This window comes from Aedes aegypti, chromosome 3 (assembly GCF_002204515.2).
Source record: "Aedes aegypti strain LVP_AGWG chromosome 3, AaegL5.0 Primary Assembly, whole genome shotgun sequence".
Lineage (NCBI taxonomy): Eukaryota > Metazoa > Arthropoda > Insecta > Diptera > Culicidae > Aedes > Aedes aegypti.
This window is the reverse complement of record NC_035109.1, coordinates 323,480,201-323,506,044: the sequence shown is the minus strand read 5'-3', so window position 1 is coordinate 323,506,044 and position 25,844 is coordinate 323,480,201. Positions and strand designations below refer to the sequence as shown.

At 36.8% G+C, this 25,844-nt stretch overlaps 1 protein-coding gene across 2 annotated transcripts in view; it reads left to right on the top strand.

Moving 5' to 3' along the window:
• The window catches only part of LOC5565729 (protein N-terminal asparagine amidohydrolase), a 162,367-nt gene extending 144,081 nt beyond the window's left edge, over positions 1-18,286 (top strand). For both annotated transcript variants that reach the window (XM_021855323.1, XM_021855324.1), the window contains exons 5-8: positions 6,331-6,513; positions 17,378-17,586; positions 17,646-17,807; positions 17,914-18,286. In XM_021855323.1, the coding sequence (XP_021711015.1) occupies positions 6,331-6,513; positions 17,378-17,586; positions 17,646-17,807; positions 17,914-18,039 (680 nt within the window). In that variant the 3' untranslated portion in view covers positions 18,040-18,286. The remainder of the gene's footprint in view (positions 1-6,330; positions 6,514-17,377; positions 17,587-17,645; positions 17,808-17,913) is intronic.
• The last annotated feature ends 7,558 nt before the right edge of the window (positions 18,287-25,844 follow it).

Below are 25,844 nucleotides of genomic sequence, written 5' to 3'. Positions count from 1 at the left end.
TTAAATTTAATAAAACGTTTTTTAACTTGATAAACAATTCTTCCATTGATGGACAATTTGTTTTTTTGTTTTGTTGGTTACAATTGTTTACAGGCAAAATTTACTTACATAGATTACAGCTAATTCTGCCTAACGGTGGAGGCGCACTCCTCAACACTCGTTTGCTGGGGCGGAGGCGCACTCCTCAACGCCCATTGATGAGTTGTTCTTCGCGTTGATGACGAACGAGGGAGGCGCGCTCCTCAACGCTCGTTTTGGTTCAGGTTATTATTCTCCTCACCTTATCAGGAATCATTAAGATACCATAGGGTCGTTCCGCGCACTTGCAAATTGTCTTTATTTGTTCGATTTTGTACTAGACTTTGTCTAGTTCCGCGATAGATTTAATTTTTCTAATAGCTTTTTGCTGTACTCTTCTGCGCCACATTTTGTACACAACTAAAATAAGCTGAGCCGATACAACCACCAGAATAATGTTCAGCTTGATTGCATGTTCTTCGTGGAACTCACTATGAATTTCTTGATTATTCACGATTCGGATCTGAGGATCCGCGTTATGTACAACGTCCGATTTCGAATTAGTTTTGCCCATTTTGGGGCTTTGTTCTTTCACTAATTTGCTTTGCGTTCGAGTTTCAATGGTCCAAATTCCATTGTCTGGGGGAATCACTTTTCTAGTGGATGGCGTTTTTAGCCATATCATTTATCGCTTTCATATCTTTGAGGTAAGCAGATAAAAATTCAATTAACATGAACCCACTTGCGACACAGATAAGCACTAAACAAAGTCCTAATTTCGTATTTTTCTCCATCTTGAACACAACACTTAACAGATTCGACTAGTTACGGTTCGCCATGTAACGTTCATTCACTACTTGGACGATTGTCATCACTAGAGGTATGAACTCTCGCGCTTTCCAGTGAAGAATGATTCTTTATTTCAAATTGATTTGTTACAAGGTCCTACTGGAGACACTCGAAGCTTCGATCTATGTGAAACAGCATGTAGGCGATCACCTATCAGTGATCGATGCATGCGGAAAAGAGAAAGATAGAGTATTCCAAAAAGGGCCATGCCTGCGGATGGCAACAGCATGGTTCAATAAATTGTTACCCGACACTTCTGGCAGTTGCCATAAGTGCTGACTATTTTGAACAGGCATTGAACTGATGGTTCAATGCCTATGACGGTAATTTACGATCGCATGTTTCCACTGGTGTGGTTTGCTGGATATGCTAAAATGTAGGAATAGGAATGACATGTTGAATGCACATGTCACACACGATATACACATGCAAAAAAATGGTCATTGGCATAGTAAGCTCTCAGTTAATAACTGTGGAAGTGCTCATAAGAACACTAATCTGAGAAGCAGGCTCTGTCCCAGTGAGGAAGTAACGCCAGAAAGAAGAAGAAGCGAGAGAGAAGAGAATCTCTCATTTGTACATAGGTCCTTTAGTAATGTTTCGCGAGAATTGTGGATTGAAAATTGTGGAACAGTGATGAGCAATATGGCTACCGGATCGCCGAAATCAAGGGAGTATCTTTAATGTATTGTCTGTGTGCGTGAGCGTGTAAAAATCAGTTTTTGTGCATGCTTTCTCACTGCAGTGAATGGAAGATGTAGTATTTCTACCCACCCAGAATGGGTTGACAAATGTTGGTTTTGCATTCCGATTACTTTTTATTTGTTCCGCAATTACCTTTGTGTAGGTTGCAGTGAAAACGGTAATTTTGTGCTATACTATGAATACTTACTAAATGAGTGAATTTTAGATGGTTCTATAAGGCTATCCATGAGGACTTTCCGCCATAGGACTGACAGCTATAAGTGTGCATGCATCCAAAACAACAGCACACCTAGATTTTATTACCGAAGTCGGTAAAATTTTACTGGGTTTTTGAACAGCAGAGTTTAGTCGGTAATGTTTTATAAGTACCGAAAACTCCGAAAAGCCAGAAAATGTTGAACTGTCAAAAAAGTACCGACTAAGTCAGTAAACATTTTTGCGGAACGTTACTGCCTTTCTCGGTATTTTTATTTACCTTTGTTTCCTGATTTTTCAGTTAAACGATTTTAGTACTACGGGTTGTTCTCAACATGCACATAATAATAATAATTTCATCATTCTCGTTTTTATGCTTCAGTTCATCCCATGTTAGGAAACTGATGTTCAAACATTTCCTCCCAACGCTTCTCACATTCGGTTTACATGGCAGCCTGGCTGGACAGAGACTTGCCCAATCTAGCTTCCGGCAAGCTGGCTCGTCGAGAAAAGTTTGGGATACGTTGCCCTACAAGCTAGGATTGAAAAATCATAACGAATATGATGCCCAACAGAATCGGAGCGTCCTTCCGTAAGTTTTGGATACAAAGCTCATGTCGCTGCGCAATCCAAGCACCAATTAAACACATTGTTCAGCTTCGTGTGAGTTCAGCTGCACAAACATTGTCGGAAGACCGTTGTGATTTTTATTCATCAATAAATTTCCGATTACTTACCATGAGTTGCAACTGGATACAACAGAGCTGGATGTTTTTAAATATTAATGAAATGAGATTTCCTCCAAGAAAATGGAAATTTTCATCAGGAAACATGCTATTGCAGGAGTTTTTTTTTTTTGACTTGACAGATAGCAAACGTTGTTTATTGTTTTCATTTCATATTAACAAAAACTTGGTAGAAATAATCGATACTGATTAGTCAGTACTATCATTTCACTGACTTTTTGCTCTTTCTCGGCGAATTTGTAATTTAGCGGTCTTATCAGGATAATCGTTTACTGAGTTCAGTAAATTAGGAAAAATATTATTGAAAATTAGTAGTTTCAACAAAGAGTGCTGAAATCTCAGTATTTTTTGTGGTTTACTGATCGAAGACCATAAAATAAATTACCGAACAGCGATGTCGTTTTTAAGTGTGATGGTATAGAGCTTAGTGACATTTGAACACACGTAGACTAGCATACGCTCGTCATACACAGTTTGTTTTTGTTTCCTTCAAAGAAACTTGCACACACTTTCCAGACTCATCAAAATGCATATGGAAATATTACCCAATTTGAAAAAATTACACACGGATTCTGGGTGTTTTTCGAGACAGAGTGCATATTGTTTTCTTCTAAGGTTCACAACTACATCTACACTAGGGCACCCATACCATTGGACGTGATAACCACTATACAAACCATGTGTTATCAGAGGTTAACATTTTCCTTTGTAATTGAACGGTCACTCCGAACGCGAAACATCAAAAGCTCGTGGTAAACAGAAAACCAGCTGATCGCAGTTGGCTCATGGATTGCCTTATTGAGTAATTGTGGCATGAAACGGATGGATGTTTCGAAAGCATGTGGAAATGAATGTTTTGTGAGATACGGCATGGTAGTATGTGTGATAGAGGTTGGGTGAGAGTAACACCTTGCGGTTTGACACATTCCTGAAGGCGACAATAAGTTTGCTCTGTTACTTCAATAGGGCCTAATGGACATGAGCGATTTCTCTTCATCAATCCTTTCTTTTGCTAATAACACAGACAAACAGACGTCACACTCTCACTGCTGTTCATCGAACAACTTTTGAACGTTCGATTCGAATATATGGTAGGTAATCAATCGACCACCCGCAGCGCTCGCGTCGTTTTTGTTCGTGTTTGACGTTTACACACTACCGCCACCTGTTGGTCCATCGGCCACCTACAGTGTTTTAGCATTGGGCGTACATGTTTTCGCGACTATGATTTTGATCGCGATTTGTTCTAAGTGTTCTAAGTGTCTGTTTCTCTGTGCTAATAACATCGCTAAATTAAATAAATCTGTAATATATCTTGTTAACGAAGCATGATATAGTGATACTACAGCACAAAAATATGTCACGATAAGAGAATTAATTTTCAGCAATAACCCAAAGAGAGCAACGATGAAGAGAAATAAACCAATGTAGGCCAATCTTTATTAAAAAAAAATCAAAGCTGAATTAAGGGGGCAGGATCCGTCATTGATTTCGGAAGTTTCAAAAGCAGTTTTTTCGTTCCAGAATATTTGCAGGAAAATGTGTTCACTGTATTCTGTTCTCCAACCAAAACCCAGTGAACACATTGTCATCGTATAATGTTTAGTTTTGAGTAGAAAAACTGCTTTTGAAGTTTCGATGATGACGATGATTTCGATGACGGAGCGTTGAACGTTAAGTGTTGCAGGTTGTGGTTTTGATGTATGTGCGTGTGCTCGAATTGACTTACCCACCGGTGAACTAGACCAATCCAAATGCCTGCGAGCACTCGACACTGAAGAAGTCTGTGAGTCGCAGACGAAATAGGCCTATCTGTCAAGATAAGCAGCACATATTAGAGTTTAAAGGTATTCACTCGCCTTACTAGTGATTTTAGTATTTTATTTTTCTTTTTTTTTTGCAAAAAAGTGAAGTGTTAAAGTTCAATTTGTAGTTTTAAACATACTCTAATAATCCCTCTCCTAAATTTAATATAAAATAGAGTAGTACAGTCGCCCAGGGTTGGGAAAAAATCCGAAATTCACTCTACAGTAGTCAAACAAAGCCAATCACAGTCAGCGAAGCCAGTGAAACTCACGCCCATCGCTGCTGTAGGCAAAAAGCCTTGAAAATTGCAAAACACCCGTTGCTAAGGGCAACCCAAAATTACTATAGAAAAATGTTCTATTTCCCGCTGCATGTCCCGCATTTAGAGCCTTCATTGACACTACTGATTTAGAGAAATTCATGTATCCAATATAGGCTACTTGATGAGATTCACGATTTTAAACTACTGTAGTGAGAGAGCCACGTGATTTTCGCGAAATTCAAGCCTACTACTATTACCGTTTTGATTCATATTACGGACAGCTTCAAATTCCGGACACTCTACTTTGTATGGGAAACATTTCACACGAAATGTTTCAATTTTTGCCGTTAAACAGTTCTCGATTTCAAGGCTCGTTTTAGTAAGCATTTTCCATAAATATTTTTGAAAATTTATAATGCCCAACTACCTTAGATGTCTTTTTAGTGGTTTGACGATTTCAATTAATGATTTGACTGTTCCATTAATGATTATCATGAGCTGTCCGGAATTCGAATCAAAGTGTCCGGAGTATGAGGCAAAAGTGAGGAAGCGTCCGGAATAAGAATCATTAAAAGGCCACACATTTTGATTTATTAAAAATTATTCAAGTTGCGGAAGCGAGTTCTTTACCCACCATTCGAAAGTTAAGGGCTTCCAACGCTTGATAACGCTATAATCATACAGAATGATTTATTTTGTATGCTCTCTGCTGGGTAATACTTCACTGAGGCCTTAAGTGTCCGTAATATGAATCAATACGGTACCATTCCCAGCACTGAGTCGCCTCTCCACATCTCGATATCGAAGGGACCATCGAGATAGGGAGAGATCGATACAAAGAACAAATTTTTTATGAGTACTAGATTGAAAAACACTCCATTGCCAAGAAAGTAATAAACAAACAGATGCCATTTTGCGCTCCTAATTTGTTTTGAATCCCAAAACTTTGGTCTAGTAACCAATGATACTGGTCATATCGACATATGGAGAGAAAATTGGGAACAAACAATCAACAGAAACACATCGAGATATGGAGATATCGAGATAAGGAGAGATACAATGTATGCAGACTGAAGGTGAAGATAAATCGAAGCCAAACTTCAAATTTTCAAGAGCATGGATCTGGAGAACCAAACACCCGTTTGAGCTGAAAACTTAATCAATTGGTCATTATCAGGTAGTGATCAATCGATTAAGTTTTCAGCCTAAATGGATGTTTAGATCTCCAGATTCGTGTTCTTGAAAATTTGAGGCTTGGCTTCGATTCATCTTCACCTGAAGGGACCGAAGAAATCATCGACATAAGGAGAGATATCGAGATATAGAGCATCGAGATGTGGAGAGGCGACTGTATAACTAGTAGCCAATCTACGAAGTATACCGTTACTACGCTAACGCTAACACCAAACTTATAGGATGCATATTCAGATTATTTGAGACTTTGGCCGTTGAAAACAGCGATTATTGCATTACCCTAACACAATACAAAATCTACTTAACCCCTTAAATATCAATAACCAATTCGATAATTATTGCAATTTTTTTGTGCTATTGTGCAATGATTTCTTAAAAATAACATTGGACATATAAATGGGATTTCTCTTCTATATAACGACATTTAAATGTTTTATAAGCACATCATTTATAGCGACATCTCTGTATAAAGGAAGTCCCTTACGACGTCGCTATGATGAGCTACTACTGTATTTATATTCTCTTCTACAACAAATACTGCTTATCCTTTTACAGGTTCCGGCGCGGTAGCGCTTGCTCACCTCGATGGCACCGGTACCGACGAGGCTGTTTCAACGATGGTTGCCCGCGTCCAGGAACTTGCCTTCGGCTATCCAGAGGGCCGAATCGAACTACAGCTGATAGGTGGCTTCAAAGATTCCCAAGGATACGCGGAGGATCTGTTTAGCAACATCATGCGTAAGTATCACCTCTCCAACAAACATAAGGATGATTTTAGTTCAATTTGGTTGTAAATGTCAACGTATATTTCAAACAATGCTGCATCATTATCCCTCACTACATATTTTCCATAATGTGAACATCTCTTTCACATTACGAGCCCCGAGTACTGAGCTTTATTGATAATCATTTATGATTTTATTCCCCGGAGCACCACTATTCAAATGCCCCCCCGCACCTCTTGGGTCCAGCTTTATATCGCATTCAATCCAACCGGCACGCTAAAAGCCCTAGAGTCGGCATCGTAAACGAATCCCACACTCTTCACAATCGACTGGCGTCGTACAAGTCATCGATATTGCACAAAAGTGACTTTTTCTAATTTGCGAATTATTCATATCCACCGGGCAAAATGCTGTGCGATAGACTACGGCCATTATGCTTTGTCGGTGCCCACCTTTCATAATCGCATATACAGATACTTAGGATAGTATCGTACGTACCCTTACCACCATCCCATCGCACCAGAGGACAAACAACAACCGGACACCTCTTTCGAAGATTTATGGTTTGGGAAACGAGGTTAGATAGGAGTATTCTCTTATGACAAGCAGAAAAAAGCTGGCGAAGGAACCCCTTGCAAAATTCGAAAATCGTCTATTGCTTCCACTCCGGTATCGGTAGGGGAGATTGGAGATATACCAGACATATTACAGCAAGTAAAATTACGTAAATTTATATTATAATGACGTAATTTTCCGTCACATTGAACTGAATATTGTCCGAACAATAAAAAAAATAGTCGCATCGGAAGTAATTTTACAAGAATGACGTATTTTTAAGTTCAAACACCATCAAATTAACGTCAATTTCAAGTTTACGTCATATGTAATATTAGTTTTTTTCTTAGTGTGTATAAAAATCGACGTCATGTTTTTGGGTTCTATACAATTATCTTCAAAAATTTCGAAATGCACCTTTGAATAAAACTTAAGAAGATCTTCTATAGTAACAATGGAGGAATCAGATATTAAAACAATATTTAATAACATTTTTCCAATTTCAGTTACCTTACATCAATACATGCGTTCAAAACGTGATCAAGTGTAATATAACTTTTTGAAACGCTTTGTCATATATGACATTAGAAGAACAATGTTGGGAGTACTTTCAACGCTATTTAGAACCATTTAATTATGTATAATCGTATAAAACATGTTTTCTTGAGAGCCTGTGAAGAAATCTCGTCAAATTATTGTTTCCCAACAGAGCTACAGCCACATTAGATACATGGCATCAAGTTTCCCCAGTCTCCCCTACGGATGTGTTCCTCGAAGCAGTAGCGCATCCTCCTGGAAGGGAAAAATAAGCTTTTGGCTCAGAGTGGTCAAATTTTAATGATCACCGCCCCCACCCACACACGCCCACCAATCAAAGCATACATCATCACCTTTCCCGGGTAACATTTCCAAAATAACCGAAAAAGGAAAATTAATCCAAATTGATGAAGCAGGATTAGATAACACCCATTAGTCTTAGCGTGGTCATCGTCGTTGTCGTCATCGTCCGAAATCGGTCCGTCGAGGAGAAAGTGCTTTGCTGGAAACTCGCATTCTTCTTATGTTCGCTCAACCCATTTTCCCGACTCATGTTTGTCAGGAACTGCTCGATGAGGTTGGCATCGTCCGGTGAAGCGGTGGTCGTTGGTCAATTTTCGAGAACAGCAGATTGGTACAAGATTATCGGGTTCCAACGTTGGAGTGGTTGTGATATCTGTTTTGGTTGATGACTGGATTAGAATGGGAAGTAAATGATGAAGGATTAAAACATAAGGTGAAAATCTGTGGTCATCGTTTAAGGACGATCATTCCGTGCAATCAACCACGAGTCTACTATAAATGTGATTGTCTTTTAAAATGTTTTTCTCTTCATTTTGATCCGTAAAAGTACTTTAATCAGATGTGGCCATCATACTGGGCTGTTCCATGCGATAATCCACATTAAAAAGACGAACATTCAATATCTTGCTAGATAATAAAGCAAACAGTTTTTTCTACAAGTCCAAGCAAGTCGTTCATTGAAAAAACTAACACCCATCTGTCCAATTGACTTAACCTAATTATATTCTCTCCCTCTCACTGCGACTGCACCACCGCCATCATCAGGCCACCATCAACAAGTTAACTACAAATTAGTCAAACCGCATAATCACACCACTCGAGAGAAACAAGACCCATAAATGTCCATTAATCCCATCAGTCGCGGCTCGTTCGCTCCCTCAAAATATGCCATGAATGACCAGCGTTTGCCGCCTTCAAAGTGTGATTCAATTCCAGCACCATTAATTCCATTAACTGCCGGGGTGCTTCTAAATGGAACACACCCGAACGCAACGTGTGAATCATATGATGCTGATGGACTCCAATAATACGTGGCACCCCCATTTAATGCAATGAAAGCCATCGTCTTCAATTGAATTTTATCTTGCTTACATGGCACTTCTACGACATTTCTCCTGCGTTTCACGAGAAAGACAATTGAACCGTGTAAATGCATTACATGGGGTCTGATGACTAGTGCTGCCTTATATGACATGAGCGTAGGCAGGGGGCAGGTTATTCCTCAGGATTAGACCTATTCGTATTTTCAAAAATGTCTGGAAACTCCCCAGTCAACACATACTTTGATTTTTCATGTCGAAATGAACTTCTGGCCAAAATTTCAGTCAATTTGGCGAAAAATTAGGTGTGCTTCAAATCAATTATGTGTTTTTGGGCTATTTCTAAGCTTAAATAAATCATAACTACCAAACGAAACATCGAAACTTACCGGAAATACCTCTACATAATAGTTTATCCAATTCTACGAACTTTCGCCGAACACGATTTTACGATTGGAGCAAGTTTTAACATAGTTTAGACGAAGTTTGTGTCTCGAGGTTCTTGAAAATCTCTGTTTTCGGGGAGTGTTTTCACTAAAAAGCATGCCTGCATAGAAATTTCGGATTTTTATTTGCCAGACATGATGACTATGCATATCTAAAAGTCAATCCCGTTCAAAGTTACCATTTATCTCTCGAAAATTAATAGTAAAAAATAGGTTATTATGAAGCACATTTCATACATGTTCATACATAGATTCTAATGATCGAAGAAAACCATGAGTTCACTCTGCGCACCAAGTTGCTCCCATTTGGTGAAATTTTGCTGATCAAGTTCACAGTTCAATGCGTGAAGTGTTCATCAGGAACAAGGATGGAAATCTAGTGATCATGATAAAATATATATACCGATTTGACTCATATTCCGAACACTTAAGGCCAACAGTGATTTCAAACGCCTCTGATGGCCATAAATTACCAGATATTTGTAAAAATATAAATTTCTCCACAAAGTCTAACTGTTAGCTGTTGTGTGCCGAAAAAATGGTTAATTTAAACTTAATAAAATTTCAAAGACAATAGATCAACTCCACCGAAACAATATTGATTTTTTTTATTTGCTGTCCAATTTCACAGACCTCTATGTCTATGAGTTGCTTGGAATGGATAAATTGTAAGGATATAAAAGGTAATTGTAAAAAAAATAGCTTTATATCTGAAAAATGAATTCCCTCTGATGACATGCGTTGGTTTATGGTTCACTACAGCTGCACAAAATTACCGTTTTACGTGTCCTTCCAAAGAAAATTTGTGATCTAAGATTACAAGGGACGGTTCAAATTACTCGATGTTTTTATGGTAGAGAGGTTATGATTATTAAAGTCCTTTGGTGTAAAAAACTCAATTTGGGGAAAAATGGCACTTGGTGCGGTTTAACAGAACGCCGACCATTTGTAAATCCATTGTGGGTGAGCCAAGAGCACAACCGTGAGCTTCAAAGTATATAAAAAAATGAACACGTTAGCACTGCCTTTTCTCAGTCGATGATGATGATTGTTTTCAAATCATTCTAACTGGTTAGTGAAATGCGATCAAAACAATCATCACCCGGAAAGAAAAAGCAATGCTAACTTGTTCAATTCATTCGTTTTCGGTACATGTGCCATGCATGATTTAACTATTATCAGGTTGCGATGCGATGTTCGATCTTTGGGCATTTATTGTAATTTATTGCCTTAAGCAACATGTAAGCTGTTGATGATCGATAAAATAATAAATATATTATGTTTGATTCCAGTTGACTAGGGCCAGAAAAAAATAATGTCGATGTGTGTTTGATATACCATGTATATTAAGAAAACTGTGATTTCTGGGTACTGTGGAGAACAAATCTGGCTCAAACAGTGTTAAAACTCAATTTAATCTTATTAGCGTGTTCGACAAACTTTAGCAGAATAGAATTAGCTTTCAAATAGTGGTAATAGCAAGTGTTTTAGATTTTCCACATGCAAGTTATGTTTTTTCAAACCTTGAAATAAGCCCAAAAACACATTTTTAACTTGAAGCATACTGAAATCTTTATCTAATGAGCTGAAAATTTGACCAGACATCGTTCTTGTCATGAGAATTCGGAATACTGCTTGACCGGTAGATTTCCAGACATGTTCTCAAATATGAACAGGTCTACTCAAGATATTCCTTTACAAATTGCTCCTGAAAACTAAATATCTTCAAAAATGTTATAAAAATCCCTGGCATTTTCTGCGGAAATCCCTAATAAAACGCAATTCATATATTTTTTTATAGGGATACCTTTAACACATCCTCCAAGAACTCATTCAGAGCTCCTTACTCCTCTAATTTTTCTTCTGCAACTTTTACGGTGTACCAAACTCATCGCTCTATGATCATTTTGAGAAATATCACCAGAAACTGATAAAATAATCAAATGATACCTACTACAAGAATGATTCCAGGATTTTTTCAAGGATTCGATAATTAATTTCACTAGTTACATCGACAAGCATTGCCTAAGAAAGGAACACCTAAAGAAATTGCTCAAAAGATTCTTCAAACTAATTTGCCTTAAATTGTATTTGAACACCATCTTAAGAATTTCTTCAAATATTCAGTTTCCTCAAACTAGTTTCCAGAACGGAAGTTTTAAAATTTGTTTAGGAATTTCAGCTGGATATTTTTATTTTAAGCTGCGAAATATTTCTCAAAGTATTTCTTAGGGATTTCGTCAAAAATTTGTTCAACGATTTGATCTAGGAATTCTCCCTGGGGTTCTCTTGGGAAGTTCCCCAAATATGTTTATAGAGAATCCGGAAAATTTCGAGAGTTCCTTCAAAAAATCGTCAAAAATTTAACCACAAATACTACAAGTAATATAGTAAGATTCTCTACAGAAATCACAACCAAAACGTATCGCGTTGATTTGTCAAGAAATAAATCGTTTGATTGCTTTAAAGAAAGTCTTAAGGTTTCCTCAAAATATTTAATATTATTCATATGAGAAACTTTGTTCTGATCTCAAAATCAAAGATTCAAAAATGGAGACGAACTGTTGGAGATGGAATCTGCTGTGAAACCGGCAACGATGCGAAAGCGTATTTTGTTTAGAAATCATTGTTGGTAGGAGGATGGTTTGTGGATAAAGCGAATGAAATAACCATAATGTTCGTATAAACAAGCTAGATTTTAAATATATTTATAAGTGAAATAAAATGAAATTTAGTATTGAAGCTGCTATCGAGAATGCTGTTCTAAATCTTTGGTCTATCGCACCAAATTGTACTTCTTCCCAACACGAACTGTCTGAATTATTTTCTCAGAATGACAGAGGAAATTTGTGCAAAAAATCCTGTAAAATAAAAATCAGAAACCATATTACGGCTGTTATTTTTCGTCGAGATGTTTGAACTAAGTTTAGCTTGAAACCCGGGACGTATTTTTGAGAGATTTACTGAGTGAATTTCTAGCAGATGTTCTGAAGCAATCTTCTTTATTTAGGTGTTTTTAACTGACGGTAGTTCAACACTCAACAGAAGTTCCCGTAGCTCTACACTGTCAATAAAGACTGTTTATTTTATAAAGTGGACACCTTGTACATGCAATATCTTTTTAATTTATCAATTAAATCGGAATCGGTTTTCTGTACATCGATCGACATATATTGCACAACATTATGAAAATAAAAAACAATACGCATCGTACTTTCGTGCTGTGCGTACACGAATTCTCTCTGCTCTTGGAAGTTTTTTTTTTAAACTACCTAAAGCAATAAGACAGTACTTTTCAGTGCTAATCCCTTTACGATCCTTGTTTGGACCCGTGCCTTCGATTTGTCGTTGGACCCGTTGGCGAAAGCGAGCGGTGGTAATCCTTCTTGGACACCGTCTTGGCAAAAATCTCTCAGGAGGTCACGTCTTATTTCGTTTATTAACTAAACATGGTATCAACAACAAACAAAAGGAAGGGTGAATCTCTGAATTCACAGCTTCCTTCCAAAAAAGTGGGATTTAAAGCTGTCACTAAACGTGGCAAGAATGGAAAAAAGGACGTTTCTCCGGAATGCGAACTTTCTTCCAAGGGTGAAATGAATAATTGTATCGAAATGAGCAATCAGTTCGGTGCTCTAGACAAATTTTCCGAACACCAAATCGAAGCAGCCTCTAGCCCAGGTTCTTTGATTCAAGTGAGGAAGCAAAGAGTGTCGCCTATCGTGGTTAGTTGTTCCGATTTTGGGAGATTAAGGCAGGAGATCTTGAACTCCATTAGGGGAATCAAGGTTTTCTTCCAAATCGCAAAGAAAGGAGACTGTCGCGTTTTGCCGGAAACTCTTAAAGATCGCGAACTTCTTCTCAAACATCTTGAAGAGAAGAAGCACAATTTTTTTTACTTATGACGACAAAACTGAACGTTTGTTCAAAGTTGTCTTGAAAGGTCTCTCTAGTGACTATAAGTCACATGAAGAGACCAAAAATGGAATAAATGATTTACTTGGATTTTCCCCAGTCCAAGTAATCATTATGAAAAAGAGAATCCAATCTGGCATTGTTCGGAAAGGGCTTTCTCAAGAATATTATTTAGTTCACTTTAACAAAAAAGAACTAAATAATATTGAAGCTCTAAAAAAAAGCAAAACTTATTTTCGATATCCGTGTGACGTGGGAACATTTCTAGGAACCTGGAGGAAATTACTCAGTGCCGTCGGTGCCAAAACAAAAATTTTGAAAATAAGATTTCTCAATTGGACCCTGGCTCTAAGCCCTTTTAGAAATTATCTAAAATTTTGAAAAAAAAACTCAGAAGCCAATACCGGCATTGAAAGAGGAAAACAAATGATTACTAACTAATTGCGAAAAAGCTCAAAAACTTGCTATGCAGTTTGAAAGTGCGCACAATTTTAATTTAGGACTTACTAGTCCAATTGAAAATCAAGTTATTCAGGACTTCGAAAATATTCTCAATCAAGAGAACGTTTTCGAAAATGCCTGTGTGACTGATTTGGAAGATTCTCACTTCTATTTTAAAAAAAATTCAAAAATATGAAAGCTCCTAGCGATGATGGAATTTTCTACATCCTCATCAAGAAACTTCCAGAAAGTAGCTTATCATTTTTAGTTGATATATTTAACAAATGTTTTCAATTAGCATATTTTCCTGACAAATGGAAAAATGCTAAGGTTGTTCCAATTTTAAAATCAAACAAAAATCCTGCAGAAGCTTCTAGCTATCGTCCAATCAGTTTGCTTTCCTCCATCAGTAAACTTTTTGAAAAGGCCATTTTGAACAGAATGATGGTCCACATCAACGAAAATTCAATTTTTGCCAATGAACAGTTTGGATTCCGCCACTCATCAACTCTTACGTGTAACAAATTTAATCCGTTCCAAGAAATCTGAAGGCTATTCTACTGGTCTTGCTCTTCTAGACATAGAAAAAGCATTCGACAGTGTTTGGCATGAAGGTTTGATCGTAAAATTAAAAAACTTTAATTTTCCAACATACATTGTTAGAATAATTCAAAGCTATCTGTCAAATCGTACACTTCAGGTTAATTATCAGAACTCCAAATCTGAAAGACTTCCTGTAAGAGCTGGTGTGGTGTTCCTCAAGGCAGCATTTTGGGACCAATATTATACAATATTTTCACATCTGACCTTGAAACCTTGATAAGTGATAAGTGGTCAGATGAAGTTAAGTATCTAGGGCTCATGCTAGATAAGAATTTAACTTTCAAAGATCACATTGAGGGGATTCAAGCCAAATGTAACAAATATGTAAAATGTCTCTATCCACTTATTAATAGAAAATCAAAACTCTGTCTTAAGAACAAGCTTTTGATATTCAAACAAATTTTCAGGCCAGCCATGTTGTATGCTGTACCAATATGGACTAGCTGTTGTAATACCAGAAAGAAAGCTCTGCAGAGAATTCAAAATAAAATTTTGAAAATGATTCTGAAGCTTCCTCCCTGGTATAGTACCAATGAGTTACATAGAATATCCAATGTTGAAACATTGGCACAAATGTCAAATAAAATAATTAATAATTTCAGGCAAAAATCGTAACAATCTTCTATTGCCACGATTAATGCGTTATATGTTTTGGTTAAGTTAGGTTAAGAATATTCAAAGCGTTTTTTTTTCTCTTATAAGCAGGTGAAATCAACTCACCTGTAAAAAATCTGATCTGCTACGGCAAATGAAATGTAATATGTTGTTAACAAAATGGTAATAAAATCTTAAATTTGTTTAACCAAATTAGGATGATAGTGTTGTCTAATAACACAGAACACCTAGATATGAGAAATGAATGTAATGTTTAAAATGATACTAATAAAAAAAATGAAATTCCGCTTTAACCCGTGGGATTTCAAATGCCGGAATATGTCACTGAGTCGCTTACAACTTTCTTCTTCTTCTCTTTTTCTGTCCAACCGACACCTTTTGGCATCGGTTGTAGTTTTACGTCCGCATATTTCTGGTACTAGGCCTCACCTGGGACCCTACATATCGAACCCATCAACACACGGGCCGGGACCAACGGCTCTACTTCCCTTCCGAAGGAAGACGTGATCGGAGGATCTATGCCTTAGACTGGGGTGAGAGGAAATCATTAATACTCAGTTAATAACTGTGGAAGTGCTCATAAGAACACTAAGCTGAGAAGCAGGCTCTGTCCTAGTGAGGACGTAATGCCAAGAAAAAGAAGAAGAACGTGGTGCGCACCTACACAATCATAGAAAGTTGTGTTCGAACTTATTGAACACCCAGTGTATGCAGTATCAATTATTTTATCGGTATGGCAGCGTCCATTTATTACGTAATCTCCTCCCCCTCCTTCTGTAACGCTTTTTGTACGAAAACTTTTAAATTTTTATACGAGCTGTAACACTTGAGCCTACTCTGCCTCCCCCTAGAGCGTTACGTAATTAGTGGACGGCGCCTATAAAGTTTTCTAAACATTTTTACGGTTCTTCCCAAAACCATACACTAATTTGTTACAAAATGAGTAGAAATTTATCATAGTTCCAAGTAATTAAATAGATAATATTCATACATTCAAAATAAAGATATCAATTTCGTGGAGAGAATGATGGTTATGAAATTTTTAAAAGGGTAGAAGGAGACAAACAGGGTTGAAAACCACAGTTCTAAATCTTACAAACTAATGCGTTATGTAATTAAAGCAATCAATTTTATAGCATACATTTAGGAGTTTCGTGAAGAACTCGTTGAATAATACAAAAAGGGAAATTTAAAACAAATCCTTAAAAATCTCTACAGGAATCTCTAGACATTTTCTTGGAAGGTTTTCTGTCAGGTTCATTGGAGGAATATTTGAGAGATGCCTGCAGACATTCAGAAATAATCTGTAAATACTGGTGGAATCTTCCTAAAGGAATTCTCGGAGGAACTGTATGAAATATTTATATTACATTTCAGAAGCAGGCTTGGACATTGCCAAACTGATCCTCCTACTAATAGAATCTTCAGACTTTTTCCAATCCGGCATTTTCCAATGCGTTTGATGGCCGTTACATAGTTGGTCAACAATTTGAATCAAGATGCGATTCGGGCTCCACTTTATTTTCAGTGAAAGCAAAACCAGGGTAAATTTCCTGCATAATTTAACGTTCACGAAAAAGGGGTGCAAAGTTGTACCTATACAATGATCGTTTTGCGTGAAAGTCGTGAATTAACTTTAGAGATCGCTTCCCCCCTGACAGAAATCCTGGCTACGCCCATGGTCTCTGGTAATGGATGGTCGGTCAATCAACGCTTGGTGACCACGCCAAAGACTGCGACGACGCAGGGGGGCACTTAATTAAATCTTCATCGTTCAGTTCATTCAAATGTTCTGTATAGCGGAGAAAAAGGCCACGAGTGAGCAAAACTGGGTGCCGCGGTCCATCTCTCGCACACTGCGCTTGCTCCGGTGAAGGTCAATTAGAAAATAATTAAATCAAAAAATTGACTCCAATCAACGATCTAGTTCCATCGTCGTCTTGGCTCTGCTATGGAGGCGGTTAAAGCGATTGTGACAGTGAATTATGTCGTTTGATATGATACTGATTCTGAGAGAATGGTCTAATCCACCGGTGTACTAAATTTGCTCGGTCTGAGAATTGTGACACTTGAGCGGGGCACGCTCCCGTATGGTCGCCACGTGATCTGGACCCGCTCTAGTGTCAAAATTCTTCGACCGAGCTGGTTTAGTACACCAGTGGATAAGACCATGAGATATCTAAGAATCCGATAACTTTCGGCATTGGATGAGTGTGACTTCAAAAATAAATTTAGGATTTTTTTTTTCGGTAGTCTTCCGGGAGCTTTAATGCCATGCGAAAAAAGTTTTCCAACGAAACAGCAATGAAAGCAGTATATAGCGACATACCGTTTTGTCTCAAATTCCGACAGAACAAAATTCCTTCATTCTGAACTGTTAATGCTCTTCTTTCTAAAGCGTTTCAAACTCTTCCCATTTCAGAATCGTTCCACAAGCACCCACTGGAGATCGATTTGACGCAGGCCTGCGTCGGCGAGTTGAACACCATCCTCCGGGGGGATCTCAACTGGCCAATCATCTACGGGATCGGAGTGAACGTCAAAACCGGAGAAATATTCCCGGCCACATTCCCAGACAAGGGGCCCGATCTTCAGCTGCGCATGGCACGACACTTCACTGGGGGCCATCAGGTAACGATCTCATCACAAATAATCCCCATACCTTCTATTAATGATATTTTGTATTTCAGGTGCTCGACATCTACGACTCAACGGTCGGAATGCTCCGAATCGGCCCGTTCAACTACGATCCACTGCGCGGGGTGGACCTTTGGCTGTCGCAGAGCGACGAGTTCATCCTTCAACATCTATCCACTAGTCCCGAAGTTGAACCACCCCACTTTGCTATGCAAGTGAGTTATCGTGGCATTAAGCCGAGACATGCACCCAGTTGCCATAAAGCATACTGCTGTTCACTGTTAACTGAATTCAAGCTAAAACTTTCATCCCTTCTCTCAGGTCCGTGCCACACTTAGATACATCCAGGACAACCAATTCCCGGCGGTCACGGTGTTCCGGAATAACAACCCGCACTACTTTAGGCGAGACGAAACGACCGGCTGCTGGGCACCGGTGCGCTTCTAGTAGATCCAATCGAGACACCTTGTTTCCTACGTAGTTACGTATTGTTTGATTTGTATCGGCGCTCTCTTCGGCGTAATATTCTTTATTTAATCCTAGCATAGAGTCTCAAAAGACACCACTTTGCACCTCCTCTTTCTGCGATGGGCCTTCGAATGAGAGCAGACTTTTTTGTATGTGTTTACCAACCTGCAGTTGGCTATACAGTGGCTCAATTTCATTTTCGTACGGGCCACTGTTTTCATATCAAGTTGGTATAAAACTATTAAATGGTGCATGGACTTCGATATACTTTATCAATAATGAAGGTTATAGGTGTCATCTATTGTTTGGCAATGACAAACTGTATTCATTTGCTTAAATCTTTGGAATAATGGAAAAGTATTGAGATTGTGTCTATAATTGACCCAATTCCATATTCGTACACCTAACAAAAAAGAAATATACAGCATTCAAAACTTATTTTTAATGGACTAGATGACTACTTAAGCACTTCGTTTTGTTGTTCAGATGCAATAGAATACATTTGGAAAATTTATAAACGGATATATTTGAAACTTAAGTAAATTTAAGGAAAATACCAGTTTTCCCATGTTTTATGCTAAAATATTCGGTAAGTCGAACAATAAATTGCATTTTTTTCAACATCACTTCCTTAAGAATGATGACTGCGAATATTGCACAAGTTTCAAAAAATTATAATCAGTTTTAGAGTAGCTAAGAGTGGATATCGACAACTTATACTTTTGAATCTTAGGTAATATAATATTTATAACAAATCCAAAACCAAAAATTTTAGTCAATTTCTTTATGTTTGGCTCCTAAATGTATATACATAATCCATAGTTAATGTTCCTATCAAAACATTGCGTAGTTATCATTTTAATTTACATTTTACTACCAAACATGATTATAGAGATTTATAGAATAAATATTATTGCCATAACCGCAAAACAAACGTGTTTTTAAAATGATGAAAACAACAGGATATATTCTATTAAATAGTGTATCAATGCTCTCTGCTCATTCAAGTAATTTTGTATTTTTCTTATAAAATCAATAAATTGCAAAATAGAATGCTATTTTGAATATAATTTAAATATTATTTCAAAGATAATTGAATATTACGATGACATCAATTATGTGGAGGTATGTACAGCGTAGTTTAGGGTACTTTATTGTAAAACGAAGTTCGTAGTTCAAATTATTTTTACAGACAAATTCAAAATTATCATTTACCTATTGTTTAGAATGAAAATTTGGTTTACATTGATTAAAAATATCATTTTAGAAGAGTTTTGAACTTATGGCACAACAATTTTCTGAACTCAAAAGGGATAAAAACTGTTTATGATTTCTGTAAAGTATATATATTTTAACTAAATTTCTATCAGAGCTTACGAGTATAATCTATAGATTGGATCCAATGACAAAAATAAACGATATTGTTCGAATTATTGGATTTTATAGCAAAAATCATTGGAAAACTGGCATTTATCATAATTTTACCTAAATTTTATATATATCCTCTAATAAATTGTCCAAATGTATTTCACTACATCTGAACATCATAATAAAGCCCTTCAGTAATTAAATAGAGCTTCTAAATTTAGTTTTGAACGTTGTGCGTTTGAATTTTGGTAGGTGTACGAATATGGAATTGGGTGAATTTTAGACATCAATTCAATACTTTTTTATTAACCCAATATGAATGTAAATGGAAACATTTTGTGATTGGCAAACAATAGATGACACCTATTACCTTCAATATGGATAAAGTATTTGTAGCTCAATACTTCATTTAATAGTTTTTTACTAACTTGATGTGGAATCAGTATCCTGTACGAATATGAAATTGGGCCACTGTAATTTAGCAGTTGTTTGGGAAAACTAATTTCGGAAATAAGGATTATTTGACACTAATAGAGAAATTTGATTTCAACCATGCGAAAACAAAAACTGGATATGCTATAGAAGAGTAACTATATTAAATTGTACAGAATTTGAATCATCTGTTAGGAATGAGTAAATTATACACAAAGGAAAATAAATAAATTTATCGTTCAGTGTAAGCCGTTACATATTTCAGCCGAAAAATCCCTGATTCACTTACAATAACGAACCTTCCATGAACTAAATTAACTGGATTTGGATCACCAAATATAATGTCAAAATCGTATCAAAATGATAAAATTTTGCTCTCTATAACATATTGATAATAGTTTTGATATTTTTTTTCCAAATCTGAATCCAGCTTCAAAATTTGATGTAATTTTGATATTCTTAAATCTGTCACAGATCTATCACCGAGAACCACAAGTAATATCACATGAACAAGATCAATAACGAGTAACATTTTTCAACAAACAATATTTCGACTTATAACTTACGGACTAAACTTGGAAAATTCGATATCCTGTGTCATTTTTCTTAGCTTCAGTTCCACTCTTCAAATGTTATTGAAGTTTGTATATATATATTTGATTGAAGTTTGTATAAGCCTTATTTGATAAAATAGGAAAGCTTTATGGAAAAGAAAATAAACGAGTGATTATTTTCATGAAAACACCAATTTACTAAGTAAAAAACACACATTTTTATTCGTCTAGTTGCAAAGTTTTAACGCTAAGAAAACAAATTGGACAGTACATCAAAGATTCAGTCAATAAGGCAATAAGTAATTAACTTTTAACATGTCGGTATACCTTCAATGGTGTTAATTCGTTTCTTTTGTTCTAGAGTTTTAATGACTTTTTGAATGTCTGAAGCAAATTGCTTTTATATTATGACTTATTTTTTACCATCAGGTATCAGAAGGTATCAGAAGGCCGGCTCCAGAGGCACGTTCCCCGCCATTTGGGAGATTTGTGCCATCGCCATGTTTGAGCCTATTTCATCATCTACCCGATGGGAGAGGAAAGGGAAGGGGAAGATGGGAGGAAATAGGAGTGGGGTCCCTTGAAGAGGGAAAATCGCATAAGCGAATTAAGAGCATGTAGCTCCATACCACAATGGGTTCGAACAGCGCCCTAAAAAGGGCACTGCAAAACGCATGAGCGTAAAGAGAGCCTATAGCTCATTACCACAGCGGGTTAAGAATAACAGAAGGTCCTGAAGATTCAGGTTACTGAAATCAGTTTCACCTAATAAGTGTTTACCAAGTAATTGGAATCGCCATTACGCGAGAACTTGACAGTTACATATCAGGTGATAAGAAGTTCCATAATCGGAATCACAACTATCACACACAAATGTATCAACACACTGAATATTTGCCATGTGATAGTTGAGTCAGCAGTGGCCAGTTAAGGTTGTAACCAAGCGACTGCAATTCTGCTTTGACAGATTTGTTAAATACTCAGCCACCTTTGGAGTGGCTCAGTAATGTACAGACATCCACTCGTCCCGCGAAGGGAGTTGTGGGGAACATTTTCTATAAGCAAAGTGACAAGCAATTTTGAGATCACTCAAAGCAAGGACAATTGTGTCCCAATTCACCGGAAGTGGGAACATCCAAATCACTAGGATTTCCAATGGACGGAGAAAATCCATGGAATTTGGTCACAACCAATTCACAGTTTGTGGAGTATAACAAATGCATAGTCTGCGAATTTACATTCTTATGTTCATATAGAGATGTAGGCGATTTCCTACAATAAGTAATCCAAGATTAGAACTACTTAAGCATTCCATCAGACTGGAGCTTCTCAAATTGATATCTGAGCTGCTCCAGATGATGTGATGAGTATCAGCATCACTGCCCACAATCAGCAGAAGGCCTTTTCATAGACAGTGAACGATAACTCGTTTGAAATCATCCATTGGGGATGGTTCATCATGTGGTAAATACACCACAAAACGAAAGACGTATTTCCTATTGAGGTCACATATAGAAATATCAATTGTGACAGCACATACATCTCTGGTTGTTAACTCAGAAATGAGTGTAGCGACGTCAGCGCTATTCACGAGCACGTATGCACGAGGCATGGCACGCGAGTATGCCATTTCATGTTTCTGAAAGTAGCAAAAACTGGGTCCACTAGGTTACCTAGATAAAAGTTCACAAAAGTAAGGTTTTTGAACTACCGCCACTTGAGCTGTACCATTTGCATGAGTCTACAAAGATTGATCGTTGCTGACATTTTATGCTGGAGATTGATCTAACTAAGCTATCCTAGCCGTAGCCACTACCCAAACTAGGCAGGATTAAGCTTTTCGCCATCTCAGAACGAAAAAGATCAGCAGCGAACAAAAACCAGATCGGTAGCTCTTAAAAGTCGCCAAAGGCGAAAAGCACAGATTACACTGCATAAAACGCATAATGCGAAACCATAGAGGTGAAAATTTAAACTAAATTACAATGTTTTAATAATCCCACCCTTATTTAGCCTCAGGCTTGAGACTGAAGAAGGGCAGCCGATTATCTCGGAGAAACACAAGGTCACCTGCACCATTGCTCCGGGTAGCACAGGAAGGGCATAATACTGTAGAGGGCGCCCTGGAACTCCACAGGCTCCGTTTGCGGCTAGGTTTTATTTAGACCCCCCTAACCATTCATTCTTTGGCACGGTAAGCTTAAAGCCGTATGAATTAGGGGTCACCTGTGAGGTGGACTTTTACCACCGGAACAGGCAGTCCGTAGTGTTAATTCTTAGCCAGTTGAAACAACCGCTACCGACACTACGCGGCTATCTAGGCTGATCGGGAAAAGGAAGTTAACATTGATGATTAACTCCTGACGTGCCCAAACAGCCACCATGAAAAAACACCAATTTACTAAGTAAAAAACACACATTTTTATTCGTCTAGTTGCAAAGTTTTAACGCTAAGAAAACAAATTGGACAGTACATCAAAGATTCAGTCAATAAGGCAATAAGTAATTAACTTTTAACATGTCGGTATACCTTCAATGGTGTTAATTCGTTTCTTTTGTTCTAGAGTTTTAATGACTTTTTGAATGTCTGAAGCAAATTGCTTTTATATTATGACTTATTTTTTACCATACTTGAAATAATAAATCTTAGAGCTGTTTAGTAGAATACCTATAAGTAGATGAAAAAGCCGAATTTAGTACTATACCATTTAATTCCTCTAGAGTTTGTATCCTTTGACAGATACGCGTGTTTCGACCTCAACTGTAAGGCCGTCTTCAGTGTCATGTACTAGACTCGAGTCCACGACACTGAAGACGGCCTTACAGTTGAGGTCGAAACACGCGTATCTGTCAAAGGATACAAACTCTAGTGGAATTAAATGGTATAGTACTAAATTCGGTTTTTTCATCCACTTATATGTTATAAGGATTTAAAAAAAAACCCTAGCAAAACCGTAACTTCCCGGATAAAAAATACAGTACAAAAACAATAAAACGTATTGGAACAGTACCATTCAATATATTGGAAAAACAATACAGTATATTGTGAAATGACAATACAGTTACAGTACAATATATTGTTTTGAACTGTTCACTGTATGGTATATGAGATTTTTGCAATATAATGTATGGGTGGTTAAGCATAGTAACAATACAAATCTAGATATTTTCTCATACACACATTTTGAAAATACAATACGATATATTTTTCATGTATTGTCTTGATTAGCAATTCGTGTATTTTTGTACAATACAAAAACAATTCAACAAACTGTATTTCAATGAGTGGTGTATAGAATTTGTATTTTGTATGGATTGTCTGCCAACATACCGGTTCGTGTCAAATTTGGCAAAATAATTTTAACTTTACAGAAGTAAAGATATTTATCATGGTTGCATTCGTTGTTACAGCTAATGTCAAGTGTCTTCTAAAAAACTACTTATTTTTACGTTTTGAATATTTTTCACCCAACATTTATTGCTTTCTGAATTTGTTTTGTTTACTTCTTTCAGCAAAGCTACATAGAAAAAAGTAAGAGTTGTTTTACGCGAAAATAGGAATTTGACCAAAATTGTAAGGTATAAAACCAATTAAAAACAATACAGTGTTCTGTTACAATATATTAGATTGTTTTTGAATTGTATATCCAAACAAGAATAATGTTGCTTCGACATTCAATTACAATGCGCTGTATTGTATCCTATACGTTATATTGTACATGAATGGTTTATTCAATTAATTGAATGATACGTTTTTATCCGGCTAGTCAACCTAAATTTTGATTTTTGCTAAGTTACTTCAGCAGTATGAAAAAGTTATAGAATGAGATTTGTTATAATTGACATATTATCTTGGAAAGTTACATTATCTGTTTATTCCATAGAAACCCTTTTTTTTTTGTATGGTATTTAGTTGGAGCTGCCTGACAGCTTAACTTGTCAAGGCTGAACCCTCGGTCTGGCTTTTGCCAAGTTTCCCCTCTACCAGGGTCAATACTCAGACGGACTAGGCTATGGTGCCCACATGAACACTGTTTTTTTATTAGTATTGTGACGTGGTAGTTTTTGAAAAATACCCATATTCCCTTGCTTCCAAGAAAAGGAAGCATTGTGATAATCAGCAGCTCCATCAGAGTTTGTTTGAAATAGTAGTGTAGTACTGTCATTACTAATACTATCTAGGCAAAATGGTTTTCAATAATTTGTCATTTAAGTGCTATTCTGATTACTCCTGTCTTTTACGTCAGATTAGAGGCTTAAATGTCAATTGTTGTCAAGTCTTAACAAAATTAGGCTGTTTAGTAGTAGTTCTAGTTAATTTCATTTTTTGTTGTTAAAAGTATTTATTGGTCATTACGTTCATATATCCTTAAAAAAAAGGTCATTTTCCTTGGCTGTTCAACATTTTCTCGAAATTAGCATGTGTTCCCTAATGGTCGATCTCAGCGTCTTACTTTCCATGGTCATTTTTATAGTGAACATTTAAGATTAAAGTAACCTTAGGCTTCTATTACAGTCTCCTACAAGATTCACTTTTCGGTTGCAAATGCAATGCTTCACAATGCGTACTTTCTTCTTGTACATTTTGCGAAAAAAAGCTGGAATTATATTATTTATACCATTGTTACAAAAGAGGTATTTCTTATAATGGCAATTTAAAAACCATATTAAAATAAGATTGTCGCCACTTATTTCTACTACTCAGTGAATCTACTAGTCCTTTTCCTCAGAGTAATATTCCCTACGTAGTACATGATAACGATGTGTCTAGCTAATAGTAAGTGTGGCTACGGATCATTCAGGTTAGCAAAAGGCAAACTGATCGTCACCAATAGTATTAATGTCCACTTCGAATAGAATAATTATTTGAAATGGGCATCAATTCTATCAATAACGCTGAATGTCCGTTGGATCACATCCAAGATATTACTGCGACTATGCCATATAAATTATGACGCGGCTTTAAGCAAAAAGTTTTTTTTTTTTTTTTTAATCTTTATTTGAGTGTATTTTAACACACGAGGGCTAGTTCTACACTATTAAGCAAAAAGTGTCAAAATGTGATACCACCACTACAGGTTACGCCTAGGGTTGTCGCAAATTAATCGATTATTTCTATTAATCGATTAATCAACTTACTAATCGATTATTTTTTCATCGATACCTGGCTCACTCAATAATCGAGATAATCGATTAACACGTCGATAATTTGTCGATTTTTGCTAGAGAAATGTCCAATTCAAACTATGGTGATGTTTTTTTTCTGTATAACACTGTGTTGTGTACGAAAATTTAATGCACAGAAAACCATAAAACCACGGATGTGCATCTCGCAGTTATTCATGATATTCTCTGTGCATTGAATCCCAATTGTAATTTCTCAAGATCATCGGTGCGAGATTTTTATTTGATAAACACAGTCCGTCCTAT